This window comes from Leptopilina heterotoma, unplaced genomic scaffold (assembly GCF_015476425.1).
Source record: "Leptopilina heterotoma isolate Lh14 unplaced genomic scaffold, ASM1547642v1 Lhet_275, whole genome shotgun sequence".
Taxonomy (NCBI): domain Eukaryota; kingdom Metazoa; phylum Arthropoda; class Insecta; order Hymenoptera; family Figitidae; genus Leptopilina; species Leptopilina heterotoma.
Genome location: NW_025110983.1, coordinates 790,405 through 808,793, shown reverse-complemented (window position 1 = coordinate 808,793; position 18,389 = coordinate 790,405). Strand labels below are relative to the sequence as shown.

General features: G+C 21.0%; 3 protein-coding genes across 5 annotated transcripts in view; 2 read left to right on the top strand and 1 right to left on the bottom strand.

Moving 5' to 3' along the window:
- Positions 1-9,857, top strand: part of LOC122504040 — a 62,493-nt gene extending 52,636 nt beyond the window's left edge. Inside the window, exons 1-4 of one of the 3 annotated variants that reach the window (XM_043614923.1) lie at positions 6,541-6,701; positions 7,077-7,450; positions 9,267-9,374; positions 9,526-9,857. In XM_043614923.1, the coding sequence (XP_043470858.1) occupies positions 7,077-7,450; positions 9,267-9,374; positions 9,526-9,736 (693 nt within the window). In that variant the 5' untranslated portion in view covers positions 6,541-6,701 and the 3' untranslated portion in view covers positions 9,737-9,857. Of the gene's footprint in view, positions 1-6,540; positions 6,702-7,076; positions 7,451-9,266; positions 9,375-9,522 lie in introns of those variants that run through there. The other 2 variants (XM_043614921.1, XM_043614922.1) reach the window with 2 other exon arrangements.
- Positions 2,146-5,993, top strand: LOC122504039 (zinc finger protein 845-like). Its single transcript, XM_043614920.1, has 6 exons — positions 2,146-2,638; positions 3,368-3,560; positions 3,853-3,989; positions 4,287-4,449; positions 4,678-4,941; positions 5,682-5,993. Exons 1-6 carry the CDS (start codon positions 2,559-2,561, stop codon positions 5,793-5,795), a joined length of 951 nt encoding a protein of 316 aa, XP_043470855.1. The 5' UTR covers positions 2,146-2,558; the 3' UTR covers positions 5,796-5,993.
- A 308-nt stretch (positions 9,858-10,165) lies between the features above and the next one.
- On the bottom strand, positions 10,166-17,309 carry LOC122503996. The gene is made up of 4 exons (XM_043614815.1): positions 16,737-17,309; positions 16,071-16,604; positions 13,907-14,328; positions 10,166-11,334 (listed from the first exon to the last, which is right to left on the bottom strand). Exons 1-4 carry the CDS (start codon positions 17,157-17,159, stop codon positions 10,272-10,274), a joined length of 2,442 nt encoding a protein of 813 aa, XP_043470750.1. The 5' UTR covers positions 17,160-17,309; the 3' UTR covers positions 10,166-10,271.
- Between the last annotated feature and the right edge of the window lie 1,080 nt (positions 17,310-18,389).

The following is an 18,389-nucleotide window of genomic DNA, read 5'->3' as shown; positions in this document are numbered from 1 at the left end:
CGACAAAATTCAATTCTTTTGAGGAATTTTAATAAAATTCATTGCAAAATTCAATTGTTTTCATAAATAACAATATTCATCACAAGAATTCAATTATTTTCAAAACTAAGAAAATTCTTCGGAGAAATTCAATTTTTTTCAAAAAATTTCGTCAACATTTCAATTATATTTATGAATATGAATAACAAAATTCAATTCTTTTGAGGAATTTTAATAAAATTCTTTGCAAAATTCAATTATTTTCATAAATAATAGTATTCATCACAAGAATTCAATTATTTTCAATAATTTTAATAAAATTCATAGCAAAATTTCAATTATTTTCAAAAATTTCTTTTTAATTCTATATGGTTTTCAATATTCTACTATTTTAAATAAAATTCCCCAAAAGAATTCAATTATTAAAAAAAGTTTTAATAAAATTCTACATAAACATTCAATTATTTTTTTAAAAAAATAAAATCTCACATGAATTCAATTATTTAAAATAGAATTTGAATAAATGTTTTTTTTTAAAAATCAATTGTTTTAAAATTTGGTAATTAAATTCTTCGCAGTAATTCAATTATTTTTAAAAATAATAAAATTCAATTATTTTCATAAATTTTAATAAAATTCATGGCAAAGTTTCAATTTTTTTCAAAAAATTTTCTATTAATTTCAATGATTTTCAGCAATGTATTTTTAATAAAATTTCCAAAAAGAATTGAATTATTAAACACAAATTTTGATAAAATTCTATACAAACATTCAATTATTTAAAAAAAAAGTTTTACATGAATTTAATTTAAAAAAAAAAAATTTCACATGAATTCAATTATTTAAAATAGAATTTGCATACCTAAATTTAAAAAAAAATCAATTGTTTGAAACTTTTTTATAAATTTTCTCGCAATAATTCAATTATTTTCATAAATAATAAAATTCATTGCAGAATTTCAATTATTTTTAATACAATTTTAATTGAATTCCTCGAAAAATGTAATTATTCATAAAAATATTATTAAAATTCATCGAAAGAATTCAATTATTTGAGAATTTATTAATAAAATTAAGTATAAGAATATAATTTAAAAAACATTTAATTCTTCAATAAATTATCTATGTTCGTATTTAAATAATTGAATTCTCTTAGAAGTTTCTAATAAAAATTGATTTGAAAATTAATTTCAGTTAAAGTTTCAGAAAATAATTGAATTTTTGGAGAAGTTATTAATAATTGAAATTTTTAGAAATAATTGAATTTTCTAAAGGTTTCAAAATAAAATCTTTGAACATCTGTATTTTTCATACATTTAATTAAAAATTTTATGAAACTATTTTTTTTAAAAAAGCTTAATCGAATTATTTTTAAATTATTTCAATTTTTTATTTTCTAATGTATATTTAATTAAAGAATTTCCAAATAATTGAAATTTCATGTAAAATTGAATTGTAAACAAATGGATTTAAAAATTCTCAAAAAAGAACTTCTTCAAAAATTATTAAAAATAATTCATTTAAAGAAGAATTTTATTTAAAAATTATAGAAATTGTAATTTATTTTTTTTTCTTTATTGTTAGAAATTGCTTTTTATGTCATAAATAAGTTATGATATAAAAAAAGGCCATTTAAGGTGATTCTACAATTAAAGGAATTAAAAGCTCTAAACATAGCCTCAAAATACAAACGTTCAAAATTTGATTATTATTTAATGAAAATTTGTTTTTTTTATGATAGTATATTTGAATAAATAAATAATTAAATAAACAATTATCGTCGTGAATCTATGAAATATTACTGAAGTAAAAAAAATTCTTTCCTCCTCTCAATTTTTCTGAAAATTGCTTCGTTGACTCCACCATCAACAAAATAGATCCGTCACTGGTTTGAAAAATTAAATACCCCTAGGGACTTTTATTACACCAAAATATCCCTATTTATATCAAAACAAAAATTTAACTCAAGAAGAGAACACAAGAATATTAATTTTGAAATTAGAAACAATACTTTTGATAAACAAAAGAAAACGATCAATAAAAACCAATTTATAAAAAAAAAGAAATAATTTTTTTAATTTTTAGACTTAAAATAATTATTCATTTGGGAAATTTTATATCGAAAAACGGTTTAATATCACTTGTAGATGGCGCGATTTTCAATCTCACAAAGATGGCGATTGTGTGATTGATTTTTTTCCCTCTATTATATATTTCATAGACAAAAATACAGACCGTCGCCTTGTTATTATTACCAAAGATCAATGAAAAATTGTTATAAATAATTAATTTTTACCTTGGTTTTTTTTTCAACAAAAAAAAAATTCTCATCAAGTGTCTTTTTTCGTTTTTAAAATTAAAATGTAATTTATAAGTGGAAGAGAAAAACAAAAAAAAAAAAAAAACATTAATGACGGCACAACCAACACCCGGGATAACAAGAAGTGACATTATCCCTGCTGATTCTCTTTTAAAGCGGGGGGTAAAGGGGGATATTAAAAATTATTGAAAAAAAATAACAGAGATTTTTAAAATTTCCAGTTTCGATAATTGGAAAATAAGGACAATTTTTTTGTATCATGAGTGAAAAAAAGGATCACAAGTGTGTTTTATGCAGTGCAAAATTAGACTCAAAGGAAGCACTTCAGGAGCATTTCAGGTATTTTTTTGGCGAAAAATATTTACCACCGGCACTTTTTTTTCTCCTTTTTTTGATTATTATTTTTATGAAACAAATTTTTATTTTGAAATTTTTTTTTCAGTATTTTTTATTTTCATTTAAAATTTAGTGAATAAATTTTGAAAGGAAAAAAAAAGAAATCTTTTATTTAATGATAAATAATTAACTCTGTGAGTAAACACAATATTTTTATATCGATCGAGGGAAGGGCGGGAAAAATTTGAATATTAATGAAAAAATACTTTTCTTTTGTTTTTCGATTTAAACAAAATTTTTTTACCTTAATTTTTCTTTTCGTATTTTTTGAGAGACTTTGATAAACCATTTTCTTATGCACGAAAGGGCAATTTTTTATTTTTTTTGCCCGTTCAGTGTTTTAATAAATAAATAAATTTAAATGTTTCAATCCTTTGTTAAATCTTTAAAAAAAATTTTTTTTGTTACAAAAAGTGTTTTTACAACTTTTTTTTTCCTCTTCTTTTTTTGTATAGAAAAAAAAACACTTTTTTCTCAATTTTTTTATTGGGAAAGAATTTTTTGCTTTTTACCCTTGACACGGTTTTTTTTTCTCTTTAACAATTTTATTTCTCTTAACAATTTTTTTTTTTAATTTTTTTTAAAAACTTTTTTTTTTAAATTTTTTTAAAAACTTTTTTTTAAAAAAATTTTTTCTCATTAGAGTTGAAAATAAATGGAAATAATTTTTAGAAAACATGCGAATAAAGAAATTGATCATCGTGGAAAGCCAACGTCCGCTGAGCCAAATGCCGATGCAAAATGTGATCTTTGTGGAAAAACATTTGAAACTGTAACGTCAACAATAAGACACAGATTCAAAATGCATCCAAATGCGCCGGAAAAATTTTACTGTCCCTATTGTGGAATGCAATTTCCCATTAAGGTATTTTTACAATACGTTCATGAATAAAAAAAATTATCATTATTTTTATTATTACTACTATATTTTTTTATTGTTTATTAATATTTTTTTAATTAAATAAATAAATTGTTAATTTAATTAATGTTAGAGTAATTTTTTTTTTTTTTTTTTTAATAATTAATATTAAAATTGTTTGTTATTTATAATATAATAATAATTATAATATTGCAACTTTGCAATTAATAAAAATAATAATATTTAGTATTATTATTCTTCGGTCTTAATAATTTTTATTTATTTTCTATTGCCAAAGAATTTACGTGACAGTCATTTGAGTTCACATGAATCGGAAGAAATTGACGAGGGCCAATACAAAAAATGCAATGACTGCGATGAATTATTTTTCAATCCAAAAGCATTGCAGTATCATTATAGTTCAGTTCATAAAAGGTATGAAATTTTTTTAGAATTAAAAAAAAACTTTTTTTGTCATTCAGTAATTATTTATTTGTAATGAAACAAAAAATTAATAACATTACTTTTCTATAAAAAAATTTCTTTTCGTTTTAAAGTCTATTTTTATGTTTCAATTTAAAAAAACTTTGTTTTTTTAATGAAACAAAAATGAATAAGAAAAAAAAATAAATTAAAAAATGTATTTTTTTAATGTTAAAAATTGTTTGGCTTTTTAATTTTTTTTTCTTATTCTCAAAATATTTATTTTTCTTTCCTTTTTCTTGTACGCAGAATAATCAACATGTTTCAACCAGTGGCAACTCCTCCACCTAGTAATAAAATAAAATTGAATTCCATGAATGAAGCAATGAGCGTTTATTATTGTCACTTGTGTGGTGCCGAGTATATGATAAAATTCAATTTACAACAACATTTGGAAAAAAATCACACGCAGGTACCGTAAAAATGCGAAAAAAAACTAAAAAAAAGTCAACGAAGCCCATAGAGATACCCATCCTTTTATTGACCATGCGTCCTTTTGCTTAACCCAATTTTATTTATTTTTTTTTTTTTAAATAAATATAAATAAATATTAAAAAAGAAAATATTTTTGCACCACTGACAGTGTTGAAAATATTATTTTCCTTTATTATTTTTATTTGACAATAATTTTCTCAACCAGGAAGAAAGAGAAGCGGTTCCAGAGAATTTAATAAAATGCACAATGTGCGCTGCATTATTCTGTAGTAAAAAGGCTTATGATGTTCACAATACGTATCATCAGCCTGATGATTTATACGTTACATCAGAGGAGCAAAGATTACAAACAATTGCAAAAGTTGATCAGGACTTTGATATAAGACGGGTTGAACCTGTTGCCGAGAAATATCTTCCAAAAGTCAATTCATCCAAAGGAACAAAGCGACCTGCTGTTAAATGGCCAAAGGTTTTATTTTATATAAAAAATTTTTAAAAAAATGTTTGTTTCTTTATATTTTCAATTTATTTTTTTTAATATTATTTAATGTAACATTAATTTTATTGTAAAAAGTAATAATAATTATTCTTGTGAATAGATATAAAATAATTATTAATAATAGTAATTATTGAAGAATATTATTGCTAATAATTAAATTAAATAGAGTAGTGTGCGTTAGCTACGTGGTCAAAGCTCCTGACCACGCACAATGATACTGAAAGTGGAGAGTTCGATTCCTTGTGGAGCTGATTTTTTTTTCTCTTCAATAATTGTAAATTTCTCTCAATATTCAAAATTACGATAAATTTCCTTAAATTATACCATAAATACCATAAGTTAAAATTTTTTTTCTAATTTTTGTAAATTATTTTTTTAAAAAATTTTTATTAAAATTGTAGTAAAATAAATATTTATTTATTTACATTAATTAATTATTTATAAATTTAAATTTATTTCTTTAAAATTTTTGTTTATTTTTGTTAATTTTTTTGTTTAACATTTTTATAAAAATTGTAGTAAAATAAATTTACATTAATTATTTATATATTTAAATTTATTTATTTAAAATTTTTGTTAATTATCTTTTTTTAAACACTTTTATAAAATTTGAAAGTAATAAATATTTATTTCTAAAGATTTTTTTATCGTAAATAGTTTTTTTTTTATTATTTTTCAACTAATATAAAAGTTGTTATTTTTGTTTGCAGACAAAAAAATCACAAAAACTGATAAAAAAGGGAACGAAGAAAAAAGAATTTCTGCCTATTGATGAGGAATCATTTTCAGAGTCGAGTATTTCTGAAAGTGAAAATTTAGATTAAATATTTACATTCATTGAGTGAATGTAGTCAAAATAAGGATAAATATAATAATAATACTTATAAAAAATAATAATAGTGAATATTATTATTTAATTGAAAGTAGACTCGAAATAAGTCTAGAAAAAAATGGACGAAATCTTAATTGAAAAAAGGATGGAAAATTTCATAAGTTATATAAAAATTCTTATTGTAAAAAAAATTAACATATATATAACTATTGTAGATATGTCATTTTTAAATTTTTTCGTAATATAAAATTGAAAAATTTAATTGAATTTTGGTGGTATTTTCTTTTTCCTTGAACCTTTATTAATTCTATTTTTTTAATAAAAAGAAAAAAATATTTTTGTTTGACAAGAAAAGTTTTTTTTTAATATTTGTGACGCGATTTGAAAATAATGCCTAAGATGCAAATTATTTTAAGGTTATGTTTATTTTACTTTTGCATTGATTTAAAGTTTCTATTTTAGTTGTTAAATATGGTCAAAAGAAATTATTTTATTATACAATTTTTTGTACCTATTGAAATATTTTATTTCGAAGAGCCTTTCAAATAAACGCGCGCATTTTATAGCCAATGATTATCGACGAGTGAGAAGCATGCGCATTGCCCTCTAAAGGCGCATTCACAGTGACATTTTAAAATTCCTTAAGTCACTATTGGAATTCTGTAAACATTCGTTTGTAGTGTACGAAAATATCAAGAAGAATAGGAAAATATATACAATAATAAATAAAAAATAAGTTTCTTTAAGTATATTATTTAAAATATATATATATTAATTTTTGTAAATAAAAATACAAAATTGCTTTGAATTTTTCTTCGACTTATAAATTTAATATTGAAAAAGGAAAGGAAATTATAAAAGATTTATAAATTATAGAAAACGCAGAAACTTGATATAGGTTAGTAAGTTTATATCGACAATTTTTTTTATCTAGTTTACAAAAATATTTGTTTTATAAATCCAGTTTATATTTTAATTAAAAAAACTGAATTACAAGAACTCAATTTTTTTATTAACTGTATTTTATTTATATTAAATTTAAAAAATGTTTCCTCAACAAATTTAAGGTTAGGTTCTAAAACGCACGTGGGTTTCTGATTAGTTCTGGTTTTTTAAATCTTCCTTTTTATTATTATTATTTTTTTGTTAATAATATTATTCTATTATTATTATTATTTTGTTTTTTTATTATTATTATCGTGTACATTAATTTATATTTTTTGTCGTTACCTATAATAAAAAAAAAAAAATTATTATTTTTTTCTTCTTTTAGATGATGACCGAAGAAAAAATGGAAGACAAAGTGATAAATAATTTAGACGACGAGAAATCGAGAACTTTATATGTTCGATGGCCAAAGACAATTCGTGACGATAAAGAAGTAATGAATTTATTTTCAAACGATATTAAAGTAAAATTACCGAGACAAAAATCGAGATGCTGTCACATTGTATTTCCGACAATTAAGAAACGTGAAAATTGTCTTGAAACAATGAAGGACAAATTAAATGTCGATGGGAAAAAAATTGTTCTCATGCCATTGATGACAAAGAGTTTAGATAGACGAAAAAATAAAATAACACGGAAAGTTGAGGTTCAGAAGAAAGTTGTTATTCCACGTCCACAATTTCAGTCATCAGTTCAATCGTACGTTCAAAAAAAAAAAAATAATAATAATAAATAATAATAAAAATTTACTATAGAAACATTTTTTTAATTAATAAAATAAAAATGCTGATTATTATTTATTTTTATTATTATCAGGAATTAGTAATCAGCATTTTTATTTTATATCTGCCATAAAGTTATTACTTATATAAATCATTTAATGAAGTATTTTATTGAAAAATTTTAATTTCAATTCATGTTGCAATTAGTTTCAATTTTACAAACTTTAACGCAATTCTTTGAAAGAATTCAACGATCTAAATAAATATCAGAAATCTTTCTAGAAATTCAATTATTTAAAAAAAAAATTCTAGTCAATATTTCAATTATCTTTATAAATATCAAAATTCTTCGTAGAAATTCAATTATCTTCAGGAATTTTAATAAAATTCATTGCAAAATTCAATTATTTTCATAAACGACAATCTTCATCAGAAGAATTCAATTATTTTCAAAATTAATAAAATTCTTCCCAGAAATTCAATTATTTTTAAAAAATCTAAAAAAAATTGTCAACATTTCAATTATCTTTATAAATAAATAGCAAAATTCTTCGACAAAATTTAATTATTTTAGGGAATTTTAATAAAATTCATTGCAAAATTCAATTATTTTTATAATTAATAAAATTCTTCGCAGAAATTCAATTATTTTTAAAAAAAATCTAAAAAAATTTGTCAACATTTTAATTATCTTTATAAATAAATAGCAAAATTCTTTGACAAAATTCAATTATTTTGAGGAATTTTAAGAAAATTCATTGCAAAATTCAATTATTTTCGCAAATAATAGTATTTATCATAAAAATTCAATTATTTTGATAAAAATCATGGCAAAATTTCAATTATTTTCAAAAAATTTTATTACTTCAATGGTTTTTAATATTCTACTATTTTAATCAAATTTCGCAAAAGAATTGAATTATTAAACAAAAATTTTTAATAAAATTCTATACAAACATTCAATTATTATGAAAAAAAAATTTCACATGAATTCAATTATTTAAATAGAATTTGCTTAAATTTTTTTCGAAAAAATTAATTGTTTCAAAAGCTTGAATTAAATTCTTCGCAGTAATTCAATTATTTTCATAAATAATAAAACTCATTGCAGAATTTCAATTATTTTAAAATACAATTTAAATTGAATTTCTCAAAAAATGTAATTATTGTTAAAAATTTTATTAAAATTCGTCGAAAAAATTCAATTATTTAAAAATTTGTTTATAAAATTATGTATAAGAATTAAATTTTAAGAAACATTCAATTATTCAAAAAATTATTTATGTTTATTTTTTAATAATTGAATTCTCGTAGAATTTTCTAATAAAAATTGATTTAAAAATTAATTTTAGTTAAAGTTTCAGATAATAATTGATTTTTTGAGAAGTTGCTAATAATTTACAATTTTTGAAATAATTGAATTTTGTAAAGGTTTTAAATTAAAATGTTTGAAAATCTGTATTTTTCATACATTTAATTAAAAATTTTATGAAACTATTTTTTTTAAAAAGCTTAATCGAATTATTTTTAAATTATTTCAATTTTTTATTTTCTAATTTATATTTAATTAAAGAATTTCCAAATAATTGAAATTTCAGGTAAAATTGAATTGCAATCAAATGGATTTAAATATTCTCAAATAAGAAATTTTTCAAAAATTATATTAAAAACAATTATTATATAGTTAATAATTGATTTAGAAAAGAATTTTAGTTAAAAATTATAATAATAATAATAATATAATAGAAAATAATAATTGAATTAAAATTATGAAAATAATAATTATTTTTTAGTTTATACGTAACGAATATTCCAAATGAAACTAAAGTTCAAGAAGTGAAGGATGCTTTTCCCGAGAGTGCAACGCTTGCACTATTAAAACCCCGTGAGGGAAAGAAAAGGTGAGAAATAAAAAATAAAAATTACAAATATAATTGTTTTTTTTTAAAGAAAAATCTTTTTTTTACTCTTTTTTTTTAAATTTTATAAGTTGAAAAATTAGTTGCAAAAAAAATTTGTAAAAATTAATTTCTTTCATTCTTTTTTCAGCAGGTCGGCTATTATTAAAATGTCAAGAGTGGAACTTGGCACGGCCTATTTAAATAATGAAAATCCAGCGCCAATTATTCATGGTAATAAAGTGAAAATATTTCCCTATAAAAAAAAGAGCAAATCATTGAAAAAGAAATTGACGACAATGTTGAAAAAAATTGAGAAAACCAATCAAGTTAAAGATGAGTCAGATGATGATAATGATAGTTAGAAAAATTGGAGATGGGACAATTTTTATTATGTACTGTGTAATTTTTCTTTTGTTCCATCAACAATTATGTGAAATATTTTTAAACTAGTTTTTTTTTAAATAAAAAAATAATTGAAAGAAACAAAATTGTTCTGATTTTTAAATAACCCAGCAACCTATGAATATTGTACTCGTACTAGTAATTAAATTTTTTTTTACTCTTTTAGTTTTATAGAAAATTAAAAAAAAAAATTGTAGAAAATTAAATTTTTTTTTTGCTTCGTTAGTTTTATAGAAAATTACAAAAAAAATTCTAGAATATTAAATTTTTTTTTGCTCTAGTTTTATAGAAAATTCTAGAAAACTTTTCAGTTTTCTCAAAGACATGTTCAGGTTTTTTTTTAAAGAATCCTTTTCGGTAACAATGGCACAAATAAAAATACCACAAAATTCTACAAAAATTAATTTAAATTTTTATTCGAAATACATAACTCGATATATATTTTCATAAGAATAATTTACTTTTTTCTTTTTTTTTTTATTCTTTTAATAATAATTACGTTTCCCGTTTCATGATATTTTCGATTTCCTCCATATAATCGAAATGTTTAGTTGTGAATTTATTCGATGATTTCATCCACTCTTTGAGTTCATTGAAATGCGTGAATGCGTCGGTTAATGTTTTTTCAGCGTCGTCAAGAAAACTTTTACTCTCTTCAATTTCAATATTCTCCACATCCTCATCGTCATTATCATCCTCGTCATCGTCATCAATTTCATCTTTTATTGGTAAAAATTCATTTTCCATACAATCCTCGAAATTCATCGAATCATCGAATACCTCCTCATTTTGTGTCACTTTCCTCGTTCTCATATGATTACCACATTTCAATTCATTTTTAATCTCAATAAATTTACTTCGCAATTCGGCAAATTCATTTCTCAATTCGGCAAAATCATTTTTCATTTCGATATAATTTTTCTCCATATCATTAATTGGTAATTCATTTGATTTTTGGGTAAATTGTAACGTAGTAGTTTGTGTTTCATCATCGATGTCATTGTTATTGAACCATTTGAGAAATTTTTCTTTTGTCTCATTTGTCGACCATGTTGATTCACTTACATGTTGTGATAATTGATCGCCTTTATTTTTTAGGAAACTTGTTGATTCTTCGAATACTGTTTCATTATTATTTGAATTGTTTGTTGTTAATGGATCCTGTAAATTGCCGTTTGATTCGGATAAAAATGCTTTCCAGACTTTTTTCAATATCGCCGATTCTAAATTGTCCCATGCCTCGCCAAGTAATTGTAAACAATCGTGGAGATTGAATTGTTTTATATAATTTTCCGTACCGAGTCGACTGAGCAATGCCTGCTTTAGTAAATTATTTTTGTAGTGCTTTTTTGTTAGTGACACTAAACCTTGATTCATTGGTTGATTTGGAACTGTCATATTACTGGGTAGGGGGAGAATTTGAAAATTTTTATTTATCGAATTCAATTCGCTTAGAGGCGGATGACAGGGATCGTTGTCAATAATGAGAATTACTTTTCCACTTGTGCCGGATTTTTTTTGATGCTCCATTACATTGGGAATGAATATTTCTTTGTACCTAAAAAAAAAATAGCGGAAATCAAATTTTTTTTGTCAAATCTATTTTCATTAACACTAGCAACAACTAACTTCTTACTACCTTTTTTTAAATAAAATTAAAAATTTTTAAAATAATATAATTTGTAGATTTTCTGTTTTAAATTTTTGTTCAAAACACTAAAAAAAATTTAATTTTGAAGAAATAACAAATAATTGCAGAAATTCAATTATTTAAAAACATTTTTTTTATAAAATTCAACTATGTACAGAATTTGAAAAAAATTTTCTTAAAAATCCCAATTATCTTTATAAATAACAAAATTCTTCTCCAAAGTTCAATTATTTTCATAAATGTCAAAAAAAAATTCTTGTTCTTATTTCAATTATTTTCAAAAAATAAAATGCATTATTCTAATTTCAATGATTTTCAATATCTACTATTTTAATCAAATTTCCCAAAAAGAATTCAATTATTTAAAAAAAAATTTAATAAAATTGTATGCAAACATTTAATTATTTTCATAAATAATAAAAATTTCACATGAATTTAACAATTTTTGAATTTTGTTTTGTAAAGAACAAAAATCTGCATAATTTCAATTTTGACAAAACATAATATTTAACAAAAATTTTGGTCTTTTAATGAAAAGAAGTGAAAAAAATTCTGATGATTTCTATTTGTCGTTACAATTTTGAATTAATTATAAGAATAAAAATAATTAATTAATTAATAATAATAAAGTACAAGTTCCTGTAATCTGTTCGCAGTTTGAAGTTAGATGTTATTTGCTTTTTGTTTCTGAACTTTTTTATATAATTTTTCTTTTCAAATATTTTCACTTTTAAAATTAATATACTGAAAATCATCGAATTATTGCAATGAATTTTATCAGAGTTTGATAATAATAGAATTCCTTCAAAGAATTTTATTACTCAGGAAAATAACTGAATTCTCGTGAAAAATTTTGTTAAAATTTTAAAAAATTCTAATTAAATTCTTTTGAAGAATTTCTTTGAATTTTTTTTAAACTAATGGAGTTTCTTTAATAATTTTAATTGAAAATTTTCACAGCAATTGAATTTTATGAAGAAGAATTTTATTAAAATTATATTGAAAATAATTGAATTCTTGCGAAGAATTTTATTATTTATAAAAATAATTGAATTTTTCCGATGAATTTATTAAAATTTTAGAAAATAAATGCATTTTATGTAAATATTTGAAAATTTAAATTTATAGAAATATGTGAAAATAATGAAATTTTTTTTAGAAATTCAATTAAAGTTTTTTTGAAAATAATTGAATTTCTGTAAAGAATTTTATTAAAATTAAGTAAATTCAAAATAATTGAATTCATCACAAGAATTTTATTATTTTTTGAAAATAATTGAATTCTTTCAATTTTTTTGACAAATATATTTAAAAATTGCATTGAAAGTAATTTAATTTTCATATAGAATTTTTTTTAAAAATATTTTGAGAACAATTGAATTTTTAGAGAATTTAAAATTCTTGTTGAAATTGAATTTTATGGAAATTTTTGAAAATAATTGAATTTTTTCGAAATGTGCTAAAATTTTTTAAAAAATTGAATTTTTTTGAGGAATTCAATTAAAATTGTTGTGGACTTTAACTGAAATTAATTTTTAAATCAATTTTTATTAGAAAATTCTACGAGAATTCAATTATTTAAATACAAACATAGATGATTTATTGAATATTTGAATGTTTCTTAAAATTGAATTCTTATACATAATTTTATTAATATCAAATAATTAAATTCTTTTGAAGAATTGTAATAAAATTTTTAGAAAAATTATATTTTTCAAGGAATTCAATTATAAAATTGTACTAAAAATAATGGAAATTCTGCAATGAGTTTTATTATTTCGTAAAATAATTGAATTATTACGAAAAAATTTTGAAAATAATTGAAATTTTACTATGATTTTTATTAAAATTTTTGAAAATAATTGAATTCCTGTGATGAATATTATTATTTATGAAAACAATTGAATTTTACAATGAATTTTATTAAAATTCCTCAAAAAATTGAATTTTGCTTTTTATTTATAAAGATAATTGAAATGTTGACAATTTTTTTTTAAGATTTTTTAACAATAATTGAATTTTTACGAATAATTTTATTACTTTTTGAAAATAATTGAATTCTCGTCATGAATATTGTTATTTATGAAAATAATTGAAATTTTACCATGATTTTTATTACAATTTTGGAAAATAATAATTGAATTTTGCAATGAATTTTATTAAAATTCATGAAAATATAATTGAATTTTTGTCGAAGAATTTTGCTATAATCATTTATAAATATAATTAAAATGTTGACAACTTTTTTTTAGATTTTTAAAAAATAATTTAATTTTTTAGAAGAATTTTAATAATTTTTAAAATAATTGAATTTTTGTGATGAATATTGTTATTTATGAAAACAATTGAATTTTGCTATTTATTTATAAAGATAATTGAAATGTTGACCACGATTTTTTTTTAGATTTTTTTAAAGTAATTGAATTTTTTCGACGAATTTTATTTATTTTTAAAATAATTGAATTTTAGTGAAAATTACCATAGAAGAAAGATATTTTTGTCCATCCTCGATCGACTCTCGTGCGTGTAGGCAACATTGAAACTCTTAATCAATTTTAAACGATCGAGCTTCGTCTCAGGATCCATGAATTGATCCAAACATTCTGGATTCTCACAATCGCCAAGTGTCAATAGTGGAATTCGATGACTGCCAGTTGCATTGGCGCAAAATAATATTGAAATACCGTCGGAAATTTTCTCATAATTCTCATCGTTACCCTCATGAATTGTATTATTGTTTATCGGTCGCCATTGAATCATCGACTCGTCTGCATTATACAAATTATCCAATGGCAAATTTTCATATTGAATCGATACTTTCGAATTTTTTCCATTCTCACTATTTGGCAAATTGTCTTTTGACTCGATTCGTCTGAAGCAACTGGGCCAACCGTTTTCCGTCTGTGGGGGATAAAAATACATAATTAATTTTCTTTCAAATAATTTCAAAAAAAAACCACAATTGAACTTTTTCAAAAAAATTAATTTCAAAATTCACGCTATATTGCTATTAATATTCAATTATCTGAAATTTTAACTAAAATTTATTTTTAAATCAATTTTTATTAGAAAATTCTACGAGAATTCAATTATTTAAATACAAATAAAATGCAAATAAATAATTTATTGAATAATTCAATGTTTCTTAAAATTCAATTCTTTTTTTGTTGATAAAGAATTTTATCAACAAATTTTTAAATAATTTAATTCTTTTGACGAATTTTAATAAAATTTTCAAGAATAATTGTATTTTTCGAGGAATTTGGTTAAATTTGTATTAAAAATAATTGAAATTCTGCAATGAACTTTATTTTTTTATGAAAATAATTGAATTCTTGCGAAGAATTTTATGAAAAACTTTTAAACAATTGATTTTTTCGAAAAAATTTATACAAAATTTTAATTTTAATAATTGAATTTCTATAAAATTTTCATAAATTTTAGAAAATAATTGAATATTCGTGAAGAATTCTGTAAAAATTATTTTTAAATAATTTAATTCTTTTGGGAAATTTTATTAAAATAATATATATACAAATAATTGAATTAAGAAATTCTTTTGAAAGTAATTGAAAATTTGCCATAATTTTTATTAAAATTTTTGAAAATAATTGAATTCTTGTGATGAATAGATTTTTTATGAAAATAATTAAATTTTGCAATCAGTTTTATTAAAATTCCTCAAAATAATTGAATTTTGTCGAAGAATTTTGTTATTCATTTATAAAGATAATTGAAATGTTGACCACATTTTTTTTTAGATTTTTTAAAAATAATTCAATTTCTGGGAAAATTTTTATTAATTTTTAAAATAATTGAATTCTCGTGATGAATATTGTTATTTATGAAAATAATTGAATTCTGCAATAAATTTTATTAAAATTCCTGAATATAATTGAATTTCAGCGAAGAATTTTTGGATATTCATAAAGGTAATTGAAATATTGACGAGAATTTTTAAAAATGCTTTCAATATTCAATTATAATTTAAAATTTTAACTGAAATTTTATGCAATGAGTTTTATTATACTTATAAAAATAATTTAATTCATAAAAAGAATTGTATTTATATTTACAAAAATAATTAACTCTCTGAAAAATTGTATTATTTATGATAATAATTGAATTATTGTGAAGAAATTTATTTAAAAAATTGTGTAAATAATTGAATTCCGGTCAAATTTTTATTATTTTATGAAAATAATTAAATGTTTGCGTAGAATTTTATCAAACTTTTTTTTAAATAATTGAATTTTGTTATTTAAGAAGATAATTGAATTCTGGTCAAGAATGTAATAAAATTATTGAAAAATAATTACATTCTTGACAAGAATTTTAATAAAATTTTTGAAAATAATTGAATTCTTGACAAGAATTTTGTTATTTTTTGAAAATCATTGAATACTTGACAAGAATTTTGTTACTTTTTGAAAATAATTGAATTCTTGACAAGAATTTTGTTATTTTTTGAAAATAATTGAGTACTTGACAAGAGTTTTAACAAAATTTTAGAAAATAATTGAAAATTCTTGACAAGAATTTTAATAAAATTTTTGTGAAATAATTGAATTTCTGCGCTGAATAATATTAAATTTTTTAAAAATTAAAAAAAAATTTTAAAAAGAAAAAAAAGAGTAGTTGACCTTAGAAGCGGTGTCCTCTGTGTTATTCGATGTGGAAGCTTTTGAATTCGTCTCACCATCAATTTTGGCACGTTTAATTGATGTATTTTCTAAATTTTCATTACTTTGTTGTTTCCTTAGTCTTTTGTAAGGCACCTCGCATGTAGCGGCGCCCAAATCGGAGAGTATTGTCGCCGACGTGCGCCGAATACTGTGACCCGTGTAACACTCGGAATTCGGTAAATTCAAATATTTCGCCACTTGTTTTGGCATTGCGCCAAATTTATTGATACCAATAACTTGTTGCGTACACTTTCCATAATTGTAATTAACAAAAAATCGTGTTGTCGCAATATTCCTTGGACGTAGTGCCGCGTACGCTTTATATAAACTATAAAATAATTCCCCGTGTACAAAAAATGTTCTCTCATTCCTTGTTTCGGAATTTATCACCTTAACCACTAAATGTGTGTTAAAATCTTTAATATTTGTTGTTCGAATCTCGCATAATTCCCCTTTTTTCAATGCACCGCAAATGCCGAAAATTATCGCCACCTGAAAAACAATATCTTATTTATAAAAAATATAAAATCTTATTTAAATTTAAAAAAGTCCTTTAATAAAAAAGTACTTAAATTAAAAATGTACTTGAATTAAAAAAATACTTTAATTAACAAAAATTACTACCTTTGTGGCTAAATAATTATGATCGGGGGCATTATTTAAAAAATCGAGTATTTCTTTACTGGTTAATGTTTTTGGTTTTTTGCTTTTATAACCTTTCGATTCTTTTCTCAATAATCCACTTAATTGTGTGTAACAACTGATGTCAATGTTATTATTCATTTTTATTGTACTTTTTAACATTGAATAACGTGCCCATAATGTTGGTGGTTTAACTTTACCGATAAGTTCACCGAAATATGAGAGTAAAACATTTTCTGTCCATGTATAATTTAATTCTTTCGATGCTTGCCAAGCGGTGAAATGTTGATAGACAGCTTCGTATTTTTCTTTTGATTTAACTGGTAAATTTTTAATAACATTTTCACCTTTTCCATTATCATCATTTGATTGTTCTTCCCAATCATTTTCTAACGATTCATTCATTTTTTTTTTGTTTTTTTTTTTTTAGAAAAACTATTATTTTTCACTCTTGTTATGCGCAAATTTTATTCTATTTTAATGTTGATACTTCTGTTTATTATGCGACGACGACGACGACTTTTGACAACTTTCACGCACGAAACAGGAAGACATGTTCTTTTTATTCTGCGCATCAGTGCGAGAATAGTGTTATTTTCCCGCCAAATTTTGAAATTTTGTTTGCGCACGGAAAAGAAAAATTGTGTAAATAATAAAATAAGTTAAATTATACTTTGATATTTGTTTCATTAAAAAAAAAAAAAAAAAAAAAAAAAAAAAAAATTGATAAAATTAATCCAAAATTCAATTATTTTCATAAATAATAAAATTTCCACAAAATTTAATTAATTTAGAAAAGCATTTTCAGAAAAATTTCGAAAAAATCAATTTACCAAATTTTTGATACAATATTACAATATTACATTCTTGATCAGAATTCAATTATCTTCATAAATAACAAAATTCAATTATTTTAAAAAAAAGTTTGATAAAATTCTACGCAAACATTTAATTATTTTTATAAAATAATAAAAATTTGACAGGAATTCAATTATTTAACAAATTTTTTAATAAATTTCTTTGCAATAATTCAATTATTTTCATAATTAAGAAAATTTTTCAGAGATTCAATTATTTTGGTAAATACTACAATTCTACTTATGAATTCAATTATTTTCAAAAATAACAAAATTTTTCACAGAAATTCAATTATTCTTTTTAAACTTTTTATTTAATTCAATTATTTTCATAAATAATAAAACATTCTTCTCAAATATTTAATTATTTTTAATATAATTTTACAGGAATTGCTCAAAATTGAAATTATTTTTAAAAATTGATTTTCAAATTTTTCGAAAAAATCAACTATTTTAAAAAATGTTTTTTTTTAAATTCATTGGAAGAATTCAATTATTTAAAATAATTCTTCGAAAAAATTCAATTATAATCTCGAGAAATAACAAAATCATTCCGGAAAACTGAATTATTTTGAGGCATTTTAATGAAATTCTTTGCAAAATTCAATTATTTTCATAAATAATAATAGTCATCACAAGAATTCAATTATATTTAAAAATAATTCATTTTTTCTTGGAAATTCAATAATTTTAAAAAATTCTAATAAAATCGTTGGCAAGAATTCAATTATTTTCAAAAATAACAATATTTTTACCAGAAATTTAATACTTTTTAAAC

What these genes read in the sequence shown, in the direction of transcription:
- LOC122504039 (XM_043614920.1), top strand. Translation starts at nt 2,559, where the DNA reads ATGAGTGAAAAAAAGGATCACAAGTGTGTTTTATGCAGTGCAAAATTA. An exon ending in GCACTTCAGGAGCATTTCAG is followed by an intron (nt 2,639 to 3,367) that starts GTATTTTTTTGG and finishes AATAATTTTTAG; the next exon opens with AAAACATGCGAATAAAGAAA. An exon ending in TGGAAAAAAATCACACGCAG is followed by an intron (nt 4,450 to 4,677) that starts GTACCGTAAAAA and finishes TTTCTCAACCAG; the next exon opens with GAAGAAAGAGAAGCGGTTCC.
- LOC122503996 (XM_043614815.1), bottom strand. Translation starts at nt 17,159, where the DNA reads ATGAATGAATCGTTAGAAAATGATTGGGAAGAACAATCAAATGATGAT. An exon ending in ATAATTATTTAGCCACAAAG is followed by an intron (nt 16,605 to 16,736) that starts GTAGTAATTTTT and finishes ATTGTTTTTCAG; the next exon opens with GTGGCGATAATTTTCGGCAT. An exon ending in CAGAGGACACCGCTTCTAAG is followed by an intron (nt 14,329 to 16,070) that starts GTCAACTACTCT and finishes TATCCCCCACAG; the next exon opens with ACGGAAAACGGTTGGCCCAG.